The 17,683-nt window shown below is 38.0% G+C and overlaps 1 protein-coding gene and 1 pseudogene across 9 annotated transcripts in view; both read left to right on the forward strand.

Moving 5' to 3' along the window:
- Window positions 1–17,683, forward strand: part of Rabgap1 (RAB GTPase activating protein 1) — a 126,901-nt gene that overhangs the window by 22,212 nt on the left and 87,006 nt on the right. For 7 of the 9 annotated variants that reach the window (XM_013122007.3, XM_005082096.4, XM_013122012.3 and 4 more), the window contains 8 exons: window positions 2,033–2,232; window positions 5,958–6,177; window positions 7,142–7,346; window positions 9,901–10,075; window positions 11,300–11,457; window positions 14,359–14,469; window positions 15,172–15,238; window positions 17,095–17,197. In XM_013122007.3, coding sequence (XP_012977461.1) covers window positions 2,083–2,232; window positions 5,958–6,177; window positions 7,142–7,346; window positions 9,901–10,075; window positions 11,300–11,457; window positions 14,359–14,469; window positions 15,172–15,238; window positions 17,095–17,197 — 1,189 coding nt within the window. In that variant the 5' untranslated portion in view covers window positions 2,033–2,082. Of the gene's footprint in view, window positions 1–2,032; window positions 2,233–5,957; window positions 6,178–7,141; window positions 7,347–9,900; window positions 10,076–11,299; window positions 11,458–14,358; window positions 14,470–15,171; window positions 15,239–17,094; window positions 17,198–17,683 lie in introns of those variants that run through there. The other 2 variants (XM_040735594.1, XM_040735595.1) reach the window with 2 other exon arrangements.
- Window positions 15,251–17,087, forward strand: LOC110343114 (annotated as a pseudogene).

Below are 17,683 nucleotides of genomic sequence, written 5' to 3' on the forward strand. Positions count from 1 at the left end.
TTATGTATTTATATTTGGTCTTGTAAAATATATTTCCTGGATAATCTTTATTTGTGTATTTTCTTGTAGCTTTAGATGGCTTAAAACTTAGTTACTTAGACTAGACTGTCATACACTTCTACATCTAGACTATTGGAATTAAATGTATATACCACTGTGGCTGACTCTGTAATCTTTTTTTTAATCCCCAGTTATTTTATGTGCATTAGTGTTTTCCCATGTGTTTTGGGTCCCCCTGGAACTGGAGTTACAGACAGTTGTGAGCTGCCATGTGGGTGCTGGGAGTTGAACCTGAGTCCTCTGGAAGAGCACTCAGTGCTCTTAACCGCTGAGCCATCTCTCCTGACACCATAGTCTTAAAGCAGAAGAAAAATAAACAAAAGGCAACAGAAAGCCCAGAAGAGAATCTAACCATAATCTGTGTCATTAGCTGGTTAAGTAATTTTCCTTCTCTTTCCTTTTCTTTCCTTCTTTCTTTTTTCCTTATGTTTAATATTATTGATGATTTCTGTTTTCTGGGTATTTTGTTTCTGTTTAATATTTAGGAATTGGTGCAATTCTTTTTTGTTTGTTTGTTTTTCAAGACAGGGTTTCTCTGTATTGCTTTGGAACTCCATAGACCAGGCTGGCCTTGAACTCACAGAGGTAGGCCTCCTGAGTGCTGGGCCTTTTGCCGGGATTAAAGGCATGCACCACCAACGCCTGGCAGGAAATTCTTAATGATAGGTGTTTTAGTTGAACTTTAGATGAAAAAATAGTATTTGGAATATGATGTATGCTCAGTCAGTATATATTCCATTACAATCCAAAGCACAGTGGTTAAGAGCACTTAACTGCTCTTGCAGAGTACCTGGGTTCAGTTCTGAGTACCCACATCATGGCTCAAAACCATCAATTCCAATTCCCTGGGATCCAATTCCCTGGGATCCAAAGTTGGGTACTGCACATGTGGTGTACATACATACATACATATTCAGGAAAAAAGTCAGTACACATATAAAATAATAATCTTAAAAAAAAAATCCTAAGCCAAGGTTTGAGTTGGAAAGATTAGAGTCTTAGCTTTATTGATGTGATGAACATAGAACTATAGTTTTATCTCGTCTATTTCTTTTTTTTTTAATTTTTAATTTTTATTTTTTTCAAAACAGGGTCTCTCTTGCATGCTTGCTGTCCTGGAACTAACTCTGTAGACTGGACTAGCCTTTTAAGTTGTGGGGGAAGATTGAGGGTTTTTTTGTTTTGTTTGGTTTGGTTTTTCGAGACAGGGTTTCTCTGTGGCTTTTGAGGCTATCCTGGAACTAGCTCTTTTGTAGACCAGGCTGGTCTCGAACTCACAGAGTTCTGCCTTCCTCTGCCTCCCAAGTACTGGGATTAAAGGTGTGTGCCACCACTGCCCGGCAAGATTGAGTTTTTAATGGAAGATATTTCCAAGCTGTAGAATTTCTGCTTTCCCTGCCTTGAATTTATCTCTGTTGTGTATTAATGTGAAATTTTGTTTTCTATAACCATCATAGTATTTTAAATTTTAATATTGATGTATTAGTATTTAGGATTTAATAATTTAAAATTTAGTATTTCAGTCAATTTAGTATTGACTGTAGGGAAATATAGTTATTACACTTTCATAATAACCTAGTGTTTTCGCTTTATGTGCAAAGCATTAAAAATTAAAGGACAGAGTAATGTTAAGTTCCGCTTTGCTTTTGGAAGCCGAGGCCTGAGTTGCACTATATGCCAAAGGCAGTGCTGTAGGTAGGTGCGGTTATTGTAAAGGGAGTGTCTTCTTTATTTGAAATCTGAAATATCTTCACCCTAATAGCACAGAATGCCCTTATCAGAATGAAAAAGCCTGAATTACAAGTAGCAGGTATCCTGGAAAAGTATTTTACAAGATTTTTAAAAAAAGGTTTCTTTTTGTTTTGTCTAGTTTTTTTTTTTTGTTTTGTTTTTTGTTGTTGTTTTAATAATAGGGAATAAATGAATATCTGGCATATATTTTATATGACTCTTTATGGATTTTGTTTTTCAGGCATTTAAAAAATATTTAACCATTCATGAATTGAGCCTCATTCTTGAGTTATGGATGACAAGGCTTCTGTTGGAAAAATCAGTGTCTCCTCAGACTCAGTATCTACTCTTAATAGTGAAGATTTTGTCTTGGTTTCCAGGCAAGGAGATGATACACCATCTACAAATAATGGAAGTGATGACGAGAAGACTGGACTCAAGGTAAAGCTTGACAGCCTAAGTGTGCCTTGCTAAATCTAGTGCACAGCTTGAACTTAATAGGAAAAAGAGTAAGGAGGGGAGTTTTGTATATATTTAATGAGTTATTTTTTTATTTTAAGGATTTTTATTTTGATTAGCTTATAAATTTTTCAAAACTTATAGGGTATAAACATTTTAAACTTTAGGATTGTTCTCTTTTGTCTATTCAAATCAGAAATGCTTAGTTCTTTCAGGTTTGTGTGTACAGTATAAACTGACAGGTTAGCATTGCCATTCATAAAAAATAATATCTTGGGGCTGGAGAGATGACTTAGCAATTAAGAGCGTTGGCTATTCTTCCAGAAGTCCTGAGTTCAGTTCCCAGCAACCACATGGTGACTGGCAACCATCTGTAATGAGATCTGGTGCCCTCTTCTGGCATACAGGCATACATGTAGGGAGAGTGCTATATATATAATACATAAGTAAATCTTTAAAAAAGAGAGAGAGCTGGGGCATTGGTGGTGCACGCCTTTAATCCCAGCGCTCGGGAGGCAGAGGCAGGTGGATCTCTATGAGTTCGAGACCAGCCTGGTCTACCAAGTGAGTTCCAGGACAGGCTCCAAAACAATATAGAGAAACCATGTCTCGGGAAAAAAAAAAATAGGGTTACAACTATTCTGTTTTCTTTTCTCAACTAAATACTGAACCATTCTTTTGACCTGCTCCGTTACTGTTCTACTCTTATGATATAAATGGAAACATTATCTGTTGAAGTTTTTCACTTAAAATGTAAATAATTTCAATATTCCAGTTTCTACTATGTGTATTCATTCAGCAAATACTTCTTCAAAACTTTGTGTGCCGAGTCCTGGTAATGAGGTGATGAACAACCCTGCCCTCTCAGAGCCTGTGTTGTAATGGAGGGGAGTGCAGATGAGAAAGTGAGTGACCGTGAGGGGTGGGGCTGGCACTGGGACACAGTTGGCAGTGTGTTTGCCCAGCGTGCAAGAAGTTCCAGCCTTGATCTCCATACCGTAGAAAGCCAGGGACAGTGGCAAATAATCGGGACCCTTGGTGATAGAGTCAGAAGGATCAATAGTTAGGGGCTATTCTCTGCTGACCAGTAAGCTGAGACCATCCTCTATGTGGGAACATGTTTTTAAAACTTAATTATTTAAAACTCATGTAAATATGTTAAGACAAATAAAGGATATGTGGGTAAGGAATGAGAGATTTTAACCGTTATAAATTTTGTCAAATTTTTAAAATATTCCTCTGAAAATGTTTTTGTGTGTTTGTGTGCTAATGGCCAAGCACATCCATGACATGCTCTGGGGAGTCAGAAGACAATGCATGGGAATTGGGAGTCCTAGGAATCAAACCCAGCAAGTAAAGCAATCTGCTTTGCTGGCTGAGCCATCTCACCAGTACTTAAAATAGTCTTATTATTTATCACGTAAGGGAATAAATAAGAAGGCAGTTAAGGTAACTCTAGTTCTAGGGTATCTTACCTTCTTCTGGCTTCCGTGGGTATCTACACAAACATATCATGCATTCCCACAGATGTACATATAAATTAAAAATAAAATATTTACAATTGAGTGATCTTACTGTTTTAACGAGAGGTATTGAGGGGCTGGGAAATGTAGAGCACCTTCCTAGTATGTACATGACATTGGGCTCAAGTCCCAGGACTTTTTTGTGTGTGTGTTTTAAATAGAATTTATTTAAGGCAAGGAGAAAAAAGCTGCATTTGAAGTGAACCCTGAATGAAGACAAGAAAACCATGGAGAAGACTGAGGAAACTTTCCAAAGGCAGAACTAGATACAGAGAGACTAAGGGCAGAGGCTACCCAAAGCCTGCAGAGAAAAGTGGGAGCAAATATTATCTGAGGACAGACCGGGCCACAATATGTTTGTCTCTTTTGGACCCTGGTAGCAAATTTGGACTTTGTTCTAAACATATGGAGGGTTTCTGAAAGCTTTGAATGGGAACATGACTAATTTACATATTAAAAAGCTAATTGGCTTTTGCATATTAAAAAGCCAAGTGTTGTCCAGTATAACAGCATGGCCTACTCCCAGAAACACTGGTGACAATTATTAAGGCAAAATAAAAAATAGCATTTAAAATCCCTGGAAATCTTTGAAAAGAAATGCAGCAAATTAAAAATCTTAGTTATGAAACTTTGGTAAAAATCTCTCACTTTACTCATCCCTGTCTTATCCTTCCCTCTCACCTGAGGTGATGACTCTACAGTCTGGTGGAATCATGACGATGACCTGGGGAGATGGGGGAATGAGATAAAAGGATGTGGTTAAAATATACTGCATAAAAAAAAGAAAGAAAAGAAAAGAAAATGGTTCAGGAAGGTCATTGACCCCACTCCTAGTTCCAGAGCAGTGATTCTGATTTTTACCTGTAGGGAACTGCCAGCCATAAAATAGCTCTTTTGTCAGCAAATGTCAATAGTAAGAAGCCCTGAATTGGGATCATCAGGGTCTGAAGTCAGTAAAACATTATCTACAGTGTCTAGTTTCCAATACAGAAACAAAACACTATTCATATACTGAAAAGAAAAAAAGCAGACAACAGAAATTTCTGGTCATTTCCAGGGCAGCCAGAGCTAAACTGACAAACCTTGTCTTAAAAAAGAAAAAAAATATGAAGCATTTCAAAAATAGTCTTTATTACTTATACAATATCATGATTACAGGATAGATGTATACATGACGGTGGCATCAAATACTATAGACATTATCAATAAGGAGGACGGGAGAGACAGCAGATTGGCTATCCTAGCACCCATTGGTGGCTCACAGCTGTCTGTAACTTTAGTTCTAGGGACTTTGCCAACCTCTTCTGGCCTCCACCAGCACCAGACAGGTATTCAGGCAAAACCATCCATAAAGAGATAGATTATATTTAAGGAACTAGCTGAAAATTCCAGAACTAGAAAGTATAATCAGCATAAATGTTTGGTAACACTTAGTATTCAAATACTCCATAATGTAGCCTTTTAACTTTTTTTCCTAAATTATTTTATTGATTTTTTAAAAAATATTCTTGAGTAAACAGTAACAATTACTTGGGGTTTGTTTTGTTTTTGCTTTTTTTTTTTTGGTTTTTGGGTGTTTTTGCATTGAACAGTCTTACTTGATTTTGCAATTGTTCCCCTCCTTTTATGAGCAACTAATGATAAACCATTATGGCCTGGGGTATAACTTATTAAAAACAAACAAAATAGAAAAGATGAGTAAGTCATTGGAATACAGTCCTTTTCTTTCTCAGGACTGACATACACATGCTGTCAGTTTTACTCACATGTCTCAGACTTTAAAAGCTAGTTCCTATCAAATACATAAAGGAAACACACCCAGAAATAAAGGAGCTTGTTTATAGGAGGAGTCATAAAGTGTATGTGAGCTTTTACTATATTTCACATTTCTTTGAAAGTGCCATAATGCTTAGAAGCAAGCATATTTTTTCCTTATGAAAACCTATTAAACAGAAAATAATATTGTCATGTTATTACCTATTTCTGGATACTGTTTTAGATTCATTGTGTACTTTCTCATGGAAAACTCGAAGAAGAGATCAGCCACAGCCTTTATTTGTTGCAGATCATCTATTTGAGAGTGATGTCCAACATAACATCTTTGCTGATGTTTGCATCAGAGCATGGACCGCTTGTGTCAGTGCTGGCCTCTCACCTTGCTGATTGTGTTTTTGTGACCCTTAGATTGTAGGGAATGGAAGTGAGCAGCAGCTGCAGAAAGAGCTCGCAGACGTGCTGATGGACCCTCCCATGGATGACCAGCCAGGGGAAAGGTCACAGCTGGATGGAGAAGGAGATGGGCCTCTGTCTAATCAACTCTCAGCTTCGTCTACCATTAACCCTGTGCCACTAGTAGGGCTTCAAAAACCAGAGATGAGTTTGCCAGTGAAACCTGGACAAGGAGGTTAGGATTGCTGTGTTGCTTGTGTAATTGAAGGTTGTTATTTTTAATACTTGAGTGTCTTCTCTCCTGTACTAGATTCAAGAGCAACATGAAAACCATTGTAAGTTCTGTAAAAGCTCCGAATTCTTCATCTAAGAATTCAAATACGTATGTCATTCTGACCTTTCCTTTCACTGTTTTCTATTATGCCAAAGAATGAAAAACAGTAGTTGCCGGATACTGGGAAGATAATGTCTTTTTTTCAGATGGCTTGAGTCTTCAGGAAGTTTGTGATAAGTTCAGAGTCAGCCTTTAGTATAAAAATGTGTCTCAGAAAATTAGAAACAGCCAAAGTTTTCCAGGAAAGAAGACTGATTGTGGTGTTAGAAAATAGATGTTTGCTCCAGGCTTGCATAACCTGACAGAGAGCAAGCTGGAAATGGGAAAGGAGCCCAGACACCGAAGAGCCAGAGCAGTTAGGAAAACTCATCTGAAAGGGCAGTCAGACTGAAAACAAGGGTGTTAAAGGAGGCACTGCAGGAGCTAAGAGCCAGAGCAGTTAGGAAAACTCATCTGGAAGGGCGGTCAATCAGACTGAAAACACGGGTGTTAAAGGAGGCACTGCGGGAACTAGTTGCTGAGTGAAGACGAATCAGCGTTCTCAGGGTACTTAGATACTAAATGTATGTTTATCTTGGCGTAAACTATAAGATCAGAACAAATTAGCAGATGGAAACAGGAATCAGATCTGAATTTCTGGTTGCATTTTGGATTTGAAATTAACATCAATACCTGAAATCTTGGTATTAGGTTTCTAGTGTATAAGATGCCTAGCATCTATGGGCTTTTTTTCCCCCTCTTAGAATATGGCATGCTGTCTTAATTAGTTCTTGAGTTTTGAACCCAAATGTCTTAGATGTTTATTTGCTGTTCACATCGACACTATTTAAAAAGAGAAGCATATTCTTGTTTTTGTTTCTTTCAGACTCTGAGGTCTCAAGTCCTTTCACACCAGTGGCTGATGAGGATAGCGTGGTTTTCAGTAAACTGACTTACTTAGGCTGTGCCGCAGTGAATGCTCCCCGGAGTGAAGTGGAAGCCTTGAGGATGATGTCCATCTTGAGAAGTCAGTGTCAGATTTCTCTGGATGTGACCCTGTCAGTGCCGAACGTGTCTGAAGGAACTGTGCGGTAAGTCTGGCCTCTGACATGCAGTTGCACAAGGAAGCGCTAGTAGGAGACATAGGCCATATTCCTATCCTTGAGTTGCAACCCTGTGATAAATGAGTGCTCATGTGTGCATGCCCCATATCCTGATGCTGTATAGAACATTAGAGATTCAAATGGGTTGGGGATAATTGAAACATACCATGAAAGGAAGATTTTCCTGTCTTTTTTTAAAATGAGAAATTAGAAGTCCAGAGAAGCCCTAGAAATGGGTATTGTTTAATACTAACTTAAAGAAATAAACATAGTCAAGTCAGATGGTTATTATCAACCAGTTACATATGGAATTGCTAACTTAGAAAATATGTTTATTTCATAAAAATAGCATGAACTAAGAAGTTCTAGTTTATTTTCCTGTGATAAGCATTTAAAGTCTTGGCTCATCTGTACTCTTTATTGTGTATCGAAAGGATACGAGTTCAGAGCATTATGACGACTCCTTAGAATCCCAGTGCTGGGGAGGCAGAGGCAGGTGGGTTCCTGGGGCTCACAGGTCAGTTAGTCTACACGCGCGCGCGTGTGTGTGTGTTTCTGTCTATCTGTCGCTGTGTGTGCCTGTCTGTCTGTCTCGCTGTGTGTGTGTATGTGTATATGTGTGTGTTTTCATGCACAGTGTAGATGTTTCCTGAGCAACACCACCGAGGTTGTCTTATCTCCACATGTAGTCACATACATAAAAACCAAACTCTTTGTGTGTATATGTGTGCTTGCCTTTGTGTTGCAGTAACAGAATGATTAAAAAGAAGTATTCGTTTTGGCAAGTGGTTTCAGAGGCTTCAGTCCAAGTTCAGATGCTCAGTGTCTCTAGGCCTCGTAAAGTAATATATCCCAGCAGAAGGCCTTGCTAGAGGAAAGCTCCTTACTTCATTGCAGTCCTTAAGTAGAGAGGAAAGAGAGACATGTCCCAGTGACCTATTTCATCCAGCTCTGTCCTGCTGTCCGAAGGGTCTTCCACCTCCTGAAGTAGCACTGACAGCTTTCAGTGCACGAGGCTGGGAAGAGAATTCACACTAAAACCATACCGTATGTATGGATGTGTGCTTATAAATCTACATACACAGGCATATGTGACTATCGGTCAACATTTTTGCTGGCAGTGGAATTACACATAATGTGTATTATGCTTTCTTCATTTAGTTTTATATTGTGAGCCTTTTACCATGTCAGGAAATTTGCTTAAATTTTATTTGTGATGGTTCATAAACATATTAATAACCATTTCCTTTTTTAAAATTAATGTGCATTGGTGTTTTACCTGAACGTATGTCTCTATGAGGGTGTCGGGTACCCTGGGACCAAAGTTATAAACAGTTGTGAGCTGCCAGGTGGGTACTGGGAATTGAACCCAGATCCTCTGGAAAAGCAACCAGTGCTCTTAAGTTTTGAGCCATCTCTCCAGCCCAACTATTTCTAATGTCTATTTTGAAAGATTTTTCTTTAATGAGAAAAGTACTAATAATATTGCCAGTTACTGTATAGGCATTTGCTTTGTAAATGGATGGACAGTTGCTCAATATTTATGTCTTTAGGCTGGTTCAAAAGTCTCTCCATTGTTACTGCTTTTGTTGAGTTTAGAAATAATTGAATTTATACTGGGTTTCCAGAGTAGCAGCACAGCAGCCACATCTGGAAAGTAGGAAGTTGCATAGTTAATCTGACATGTAATTTGTCAATTCCAAAGTCTCAATTCTAATTTAATTCTGATGACTTTTACTGTGCATTTTGAAATGCATGCTTATTCTAACAATAGAAATTATACTTTGTTCTAATTTATTTTCCTTCTGTACAGAAATGACCAAACATCTTTCTTGCTCCACAATCCCAGAGCCTTTGTGAAAGTGTGTTTAACCTGGGTTAGAGCCCCTTTTGGATTTTTCCATTTTTTAACAGGGCTCCTAGGACATTTTCCCCATTGCTGACTTTGCCCTGCAGTATGGAAATTGCATAGTTTCTTCTTGACCTTTCATAACTGTGTCTTTAGTACCCTAACAGAGTCTAGACTATTATAGCTATTACGTAAGTACATGTATAGTGAGTAGATTTGATTGATGTCCTTTTGATTTACGTTAACTATCATCCCTGAGATTTAATGTGTGTGGTTTTTAACACAATTTTTGTGCCCAGTCATGCACTATAATTTTATTACTTTCATAAACAAAATATTCTTTTCAGAAGATAGCCAACTTTGAAGGTTTCATTGTCTGTTTAGTTAGTCTTAATGTATGTACTGATTTTCTTTATTTTAGTTGCAGGCTATAATCATGTTTGCTGATGTTGATATCTTTCTATAAGCCTCTCCCAAACATTACAACTCTGTAGACTGAATACCATAGAACTATGTGATCAGTACTGTCAACATTGCCTTGTGACTTATATATCACAATTCAGCATTAGCATGGCTAACATACTAAAAGTGGCTTACATGATCATTTTTCTAGACAGATGTCTTGAGTGCTAATGTAAATACAGTACAAGTTGCTTATAATTAATCTCTCCTTTTCTTTTTTGTTCTGAACAGACTTTTAGATCCCCAGACCAACACTGAGATAGCAAATTACCCTATCTACAAGATCCTCTTCTGTGTCAGAGGGCATGATGGGACTCCTGAGAGTGACTGTTTTGCATTCACTGAAAGTCACTATAATGCAGAGCTCTTTAGGATACATGTCTTTCGCTGTGAAATACAAGAAGCTGTAAGTCTTTAGGAGAGAACTACAAATGAGATTTCACTACTGTCTGTTGCTGCAAGTGCCACAAAACAGGGAGATGCTCAGTGGATAAAATTCTTGTTGAATAACCATGAGGACCTGAATCCCATCACCAGCATAGGTGGATATTGGGGCTTCATGGCTAGCCATTTTAGTCTAAACAGAGTTTCAGGTTCACATTTTTTCAAAAATACAGAATAATGCCAAGTGGTGGTGGCACACTTCTTTAATCTCAGCACTCAGGAGGCAGAGGCAGGCAGATCTCTGTGAGTTCAAGGCCTGGTCTACAGAGTAGTTTCAGGCTACACAGAGAAACCCTGTCTTAAAAAACAAAACAGAGACAGACAGACAGAGACAGAGACACAGAGAGAGAGACAGACAGACCCAGTTGCAGCCTTTGGCCTATGTACACACCCCAGTGAGGACACCCGTGTACTTTGCACGTGCAGGGTTTTAAGAGGCCTGTTGGTGATCTGTTGATTGGATTAGATCCACATTCTTACCTTAACACACATGCAAGGTGTTCTGTTCAGAGTGGGTCCTAACCTTGTTAGAGCCATGCTTGTTACTGAAAGTATATTTACATAGAGTATAACATACAGGAAGTGATTTTTTTTAGTTAATGTTTTCTAAATTATGTGTGTATTTTTTAAAACTATCTCTTTCTTTAAAAAAATCCCTCTTGATTTTGTTTTAGAAACCTAACAAATTAGGTAATTATCTAAAAAAAAAAAGTAGGTAAGGGAAAGACAAGTAATTACCTTCTCCCAAGTAAGTAAACATTTAACCTCAATAGTGATTTTTACTTACTTTTTATATAGTATGATTGCATGTTTGTATACATGTTGGGAGGGTATGGAATTCGGTCAGCAACTTTGTGGCATTGGTCCCCTCTTTCCACCCATTCGGGCCCCAAGTATCTAGTCTTCACTTGCTTTCTCATCTCACTTATCCCCAGAGTGATCAAGACACAGAGCTCTCCCAGCACTCAGGAATGATCCCTTCTGTCACATCCCATCCCCATCCCCTGTCATCATTCCCCTCCTCCCAAAAAACATAACTGCTATTCTGAGCCATATCCCCAAAAGTTGATTTTGCTTATTTCATGTAAAGGACATTGTTCAGCAAATGCTTTTGTGAGTCAGTGGTGGGAGCGAGTGTTTTCTGTCTTAATGATAACAGCCGATTTCCTGACATGTCTGCTTGTAGGTAAGCCGGATACTTTACAGTTTTGCCACTGCCTTCCGCCGTACTGCCAAGCAGACCCCACTCTCAGCCACTGCCACGCCGCAGACTCCTGACAGTGACATCTTCACCTTCTCTGTGTCTTTAGAAATAAAAGAAGATGATGGTAAAGGTTATTTTAGGTAGAGCATCTCACATTATTTATTTTGTGAATTTATTTCGTACACTATTATCTGTGGTACATAAGAAACTAGGTCAGATTAGAAACCTCTTATACTTAAAGTGATTACTTCTACAAAGTTTAAGTCAATGACAGTGATAAAGGGGGAAAAGATAGATTTATAGTGTCAATGTTTAAAGAGTTTTAAAGCACTAAAAAACATTCAACTTATGGAGTACCTGTTACTATATTGTCTTAGTCAAAATGACTAGCTAACTGGTGATAAGAATTATGGCCAAAGTTAAGTAGACTACATTTATAGCTAAATTTGTGTCTTAGTCAGGTTTATTATTGCTATGATGAAACACTATGACCAAAGCAACTTGGAGAGGAAAGGATTTATTCACCTTACACTTCCACATCACAGTTTATCATGATGGAAGCCAAGACAGGAACTCAAACAGGGAACTTAGAGGCAGGAGCTGATGCAGAGGCCATGGAGGGGTGCTGCTTACTGGCCTCTGTTCCCCATGGCTTGCTCGGCTTTCTCATAGAGCCCAAGACCAGCAGCCCAGGGATGGCTCCACCCACAATATCTAGGCTCTCACCCTCAGTCACTAATTAAGAAAATGTCCTATAGGATTGCTTACAGCCAGATTTTATTGAGGCATTTTCTTAATTAAGGTTCCCTCCTCAGATGACTTTAGCTTGTGCCAAGTTGACATAAAGCTAGCTAGAAATTTACCTTTTTTTCTTTTCTTTCTTTTTTTTTTTGGCTTGTTTTTATTTAAAGGTTTCTTGGTTTTGACACCCAGTTTGTCACTAAAGTTTATATAATCACATTAGAAGGAGAAATACGGGCTTTGTCCCAAATCTAGCCTTCTACATGGCGTTAAAAATAACTTAAGTTTGGTATTAATTTCATCATTTCATTCCATCCATCCATCCATCCATCCATCCATCCATCCATCCATCCATCCATCCTTTGAGAATGGATCTCACTGTGTAGCCCAGTCTGGCTTAGAACTCAAAATGTAAACTGGGAATGGTAGCACCTGCCCCTCTCTGATCCCAGTATTCAGGAGGCAGAGGCAGGTGGATCTCTGAGTTCAAGGTCAGTCTGGCAGCCTAGTCTGGGCAGCCAGGATTAATCAGAGAAAACCTGTGTTTGGTGTGTATGTGTGTAGTGGGGGAAACACTCTCAAAGTGTAGCGCAGACTGGCCTCAAATTCACAGCAGTTCTCCAGTCTCATCCTCTCAGGGCTGAGATTACAGGTGTGAGCCACTATGCCTGGCTAGTTGGTTTTTAAATAAAATAGTATTTGAGTAATAGGAATGACTCAGAAATAAAAATCAAAACTTGAGTTTAATTGCTGGTACCCTGAACCATATGGCTATTTTGAAGTACCTTTATCTCTCCTGTCTTCAGTTTCTTTATTTGTAAAATGTAGTGGTTAGACTCAAATCCTTTCTGTCTGAAGTTATGATTTCAAGATGGCTTTTTCTCATATAGCTCATATCATAAAGTGAGTGGTCAAAATTAATAACTGCATGTACAAATCTCTTCTGTGATGCCTCATAAAGTGGGTAAAATCAAATTATGAGGAACATATGTGATCTATAATAATTACTTTTAAGTGAAAAGCCCAGTAGTTGACTGGTTTTGTCTGAAATGCTGTCTCTTTGGGCTTTTCATGCCATCTGGTGACCAGTTTTATTACTTTAAAAAAAATATGTCTTGCATTGTTATAATTACGAACCAGCTTATAAAAGTTTACCCCTGAGAAACTCAAAACAATTGGTTGGTTGGTTGGCTGGCTGGTTGCTAGCTTGATTGATTGATTGATTGATTGATTGATTGATTGATTTGGTCTCATTTAACCTTCTGAGCAACTCAGTCAGATGAAATTGTGCCCCAGCCTCCCAAGGCTAAGTCTTGATCTTAGCTCCATATGATGTACAGTGGGAATATAATGTAAAGTCCCTCATTTGGGTGACATAGTCACAGGACAAGAAATGCCGTTGACCTCTGATGTTCAGTTAGGTGAATTCCCACTGATTTTACTCTCCATCTGCTTCCTATAGTGCATCCTTTTAGGTCCATGGTTTCAGAACTGAAGATTGAACCCAGGGTATATTAGGCAAGCACTTGAGTGTTTCACATTGCTGAGAGTGTATTTGCTTACACTTAACCATCCTTAGACCATGAGAGACTAAGGTATATAAGGACAGTTGAAAACTGAGGCCTGTCTGCCAGAAATATTTAATAGTTTGGAATTTGAAATGTTTCTTTGAACATGTTTGTTATTTCTAAAGTCCTTTGCTAGAATTTTTTGCTTTGTAGTGGAAGTGTTAACAAAATATTGGATTGGCAAATGCAGAAGTGCACATATATTCCAAAGTAGTATTTAAGTGATGAGTTCTTACCAGTTTTCAGTTACTCATGTGTTTTACCTCCCAATAGTTCCATTGCCATTAAATTAATATTTTAAAGCTATAAGATAGTTTAGACTTGCTGCGCAAAGGCTAATTGCCATTGGTGTTGTCTGCTTTGAGAACGGTGCAGATGGAGAGAGTATGTCAGAGATAAGGTGGTTGTTTAGTAAAAAGGCTTTTTAAGACTTTTAATTTCTCCTAAGCTGGCATTTATTAGCTAGTCATCTTATTTTATTAACAACAACATTAGTATTAATACTATAAGGTTATCACTACCTAAGGACAGTAACTCATCATGGTTGGGCAATAAATAAATTGGTCACATTATTTTTCCATCTTGTTGTTCATATTCACTTCTATTTTCTTTTTTGCTATTACTTGTAAACCAGACAGAAAAGAATCAGAAATTTAAGGTCTTTAAAACAATTGTTATGGTGTATGACAAGAAAATTGTTGGTGACATTAATGAAATGTGTTGATCTTACAGTGCTGTTCCCAAGGACAAGGACAGGCAATGCTTTAAACTTCGACAGGGTATCGATAAGAAGATTGTCATCTGTGTGCAGCAAACAGCTAACAAAGAGCTTGCCATTGAAAGGTAAGCATTTCTCTTTATGTTTATCATAAATACGAGTTTTGGTTTTTATCTGTCTAATGGAGTAGTCAAACACTGTATTGAAAAAATTGACTTGTCAAGTATTTTGACTTCTTGGTAATTCTTTTTTGGTTTGTCTGTGTAGCCCTAGCTGTCCTGAAACTAGCTCTGTAGACCAGGCTGGCCTCCAGTCACAGAGATCTCTTGCCTCTGCCTCTGGTTCCCAAGTGCTGCATTTAAAGACATGCTCCACTACCACCTTCTCTTAGTAATTCTTTTGTACTTAAGTGTCTCATTACTCTGAAGTTACTCTCGTAAGTCTTCAGTTAATAGTGCAATCTCAAGTGTGTGATAATAAAAGACAAAATTTGCCTCGCTCAGGTAGTGATGGTGATTGTGACAATACTGATTTATTAGGATGCCCCTTTGCCACCCATAAAAAAATAATTTTTAGGTGACATAACTTAAAACATATGTGTATGGCGGGGGTTGGTTGTGCATGCCTTTAGTCCCAGCCTTTAGTCCCAAGAAGAGGCAGGTGGATTTCTGTGAGTTCGAGGCCAGCCTGGTCTATGAGTGAATGCCAGGACAGGCTTCCAAAGCAATACAGAGAAACCCTGTCTCGGGAAAAAAGTGTGTGTGTGTGTGTGTGTGTGTGTGCTTTTATGTTATCACAAGCTTATGTCAGTTCTTTTTTTTCACCAGGTGCTTTGGTCTTCTCCTTAGCCCAGGAAAAGACGTCCGAAATAGTGATATGCATTTGTTAGACTTGGTAAGGTTCTTTGTTGAGAGCTCTTTTGGTTGTGATTGGTTTTTATTAGAAGGTTACAAACTATTTCTGTTTGCTTAGTATATTGGTTTACTTTGTCATATTGGACTCAAAACACGTTTATTTAAGTGTTCAGTTAAGCTACAAGGCAATGCACAAAAATAAGGGAATTTCCTTTTTCCTGATGTCATTTATAAGTCTGACCTTCAATGAATATCTCAGCCTTGGTGCCTTGACCTATATAGTGCTGATAATAATATTTATTTACTTATCAGGTAGGATTAATGTGAGAATCCAACTGTTGTGTCCTTTGTTTACAAGCAAGAATAATTGTTTGTGGTGGCATATGCCTGTAATTTCAGAACTTGGGATGCTGAGTCAGTCACACAGTGAGACCTTATATCAAAAAATAAATCAAACAAAAGTTCATGCAAGGAGTTGGTGTTAAGATTATTGCTGTTATATGAAAATCACTTGCAAAACCAGAAATTATATAGTGACAGAAGAATTCAACTTAGAATTTGAGCGGTAGATTCCACCAATTTTTTTTCCATTTGATGTGATTTATATACATTTATCTTACATAAGTTTAGAAACAGTTATGCAAATAATTGATGTATCTTTAATCTTAACTGTAATCATTCACATGCACTTTTGCCTTTAAACAAAACTGGGATAGTTGAGCAACTTTACTCAATGCCCCATCAGTGCCTTCTTTGTTTTGCAACACTCTTCAGTTGAAAGCCATTTTATTGTCTTTTGAGTTTTGATGTACAGTGGATGCCACAAGAAAAGCTGCCTGCACTGTGGCTTGTGCATGTAGTAATATATGGTGCCCTTGATACTGGGAAGTCAGTATATCTAAATGAATATATTCAACATGGCTTTGCTTATTTAATTATTGATAATATGTATCTAATGAGGAAGAAATGACATGGAAAGAACTGAGTATCAAACTATATGTCACCTTAGAGTCAGAATTGATAGCATAGGAATCCAGAAACTAGACTTGAATCATTTCTTCCACTAATCAAATTTTGTACTTCAAGCTGCTAATACGAAAATTAGATTTATTTATTTCAGATCATCAAGATAAAAATGAATATAAGGTTTTAGAGGGCCATTCAGATTTCATTAATGGTTTGCTGTTTCATCCCAGAGAAGGCCAGCCAATTGCCAGAGTGAGTAATTACTGTACCTGCAGTGATGAACTTGGAAGGAAGGCAAACAACTCATTTTATTCTTCTTTCCTCTGGAAAGTGTGTGCTGGCATTCTGAGGAAGCTGTTAAGTTGATGGTTGCAGAGGCAAATGGCTTAATTTGTCTCTTGAATTAGAATAGGTACCATTAATGTCAGCACACTTGTGCTTCATAAACACCTTCAAAGTTCTAACTATTACAGGAAGTGATTGGTTAGTTTGGGGTATAACTTGGTCGCTTAGCCTTTTCACATGGACTCAACACTGTTTAGTTAGGTTGTCCGCAATTAGTAAAACTTATTTGCAACCACTGGTTATTCTGATGCATGGCAAGTCACTTTCAAATCACTCCATCTTCATAGTTTTGAGACATTGGATCCCCCTCTTTCCTAGCATAGAACTCTCCCAAAGTTTACAGTGTGGAAGAGACCATAAGTGGTTGTTGTTGTGGTTAATTGGAAATGTAAAATTTTTACGGATTCCTGTATGGTTTTAGTATATATTTTGGAGACTTCCATATGTATATCAAATACAGTAAATTCTTAAAAGTCAATATAAACCTTATTAAAATTATGCATTTTGAATTCCTGTGTTTAAAAAGCCTCAAGATGAGGATTAGCCCACTTTTGAATTCAGATTTATTTTTACTCTTTTCTTTAGGAGTCTATGGGCAAAAGTTCAGATGGAAAGTCATATGTCATTACTGGAAGCTGGAATCCCAAATCCCCACATTTTCAAGTTGTGAATGAAGAAACTCCTAAAGGTGATGCAGAGTTCTGTCTTCAGACTTATTTTACATATATGGGTGTTTTGCCTACATACGTGTCTATGCAACGCTTTCATACCTGATGCTGACAGAGGTCAGAGAGGATGTCAAATCTTTGGAAACTGTTAGCAATTAGTATGGGCTGCAGTGTGAGTGCTGGGAATTAAACCCGGCTGGCTCCTCTAAAAGAGCAGCCAGCGCTCTTCACCACTGAGTCATCTCTCCAGCCCATGGGTGACATGGACTCTATGTAACCCTGGCTGTTCTGGGACTCGCTCTGTAGACCAGGCTGACCTCAAACTCAGAGACCCTCTTGCCTTGCCTCCCAAGTGCTGGGATTAATGGTACTAATCACCACCCCTGGCCTCGTAATACATTATTAGGAAACCTCAGTGAACCAAATAATTTGAATAATTCTTGACTATCTTTCTAAATTTAACCTAGAAACAATATCACTTTTCAATTTTTATTTCCCTTCTCCAT

Source organism: Mesocricetus auratus, unplaced genomic scaffold (assembly GCF_017639785.1).
Source record: "Mesocricetus auratus isolate SY011 unplaced genomic scaffold, BCM_Maur_2.0 Super-Scaffold_100047, whole genome shotgun sequence".
NCBI lineage: Eukaryota > Metazoa > Chordata > Mammalia > Rodentia > Cricetidae > Mesocricetus > Mesocricetus auratus.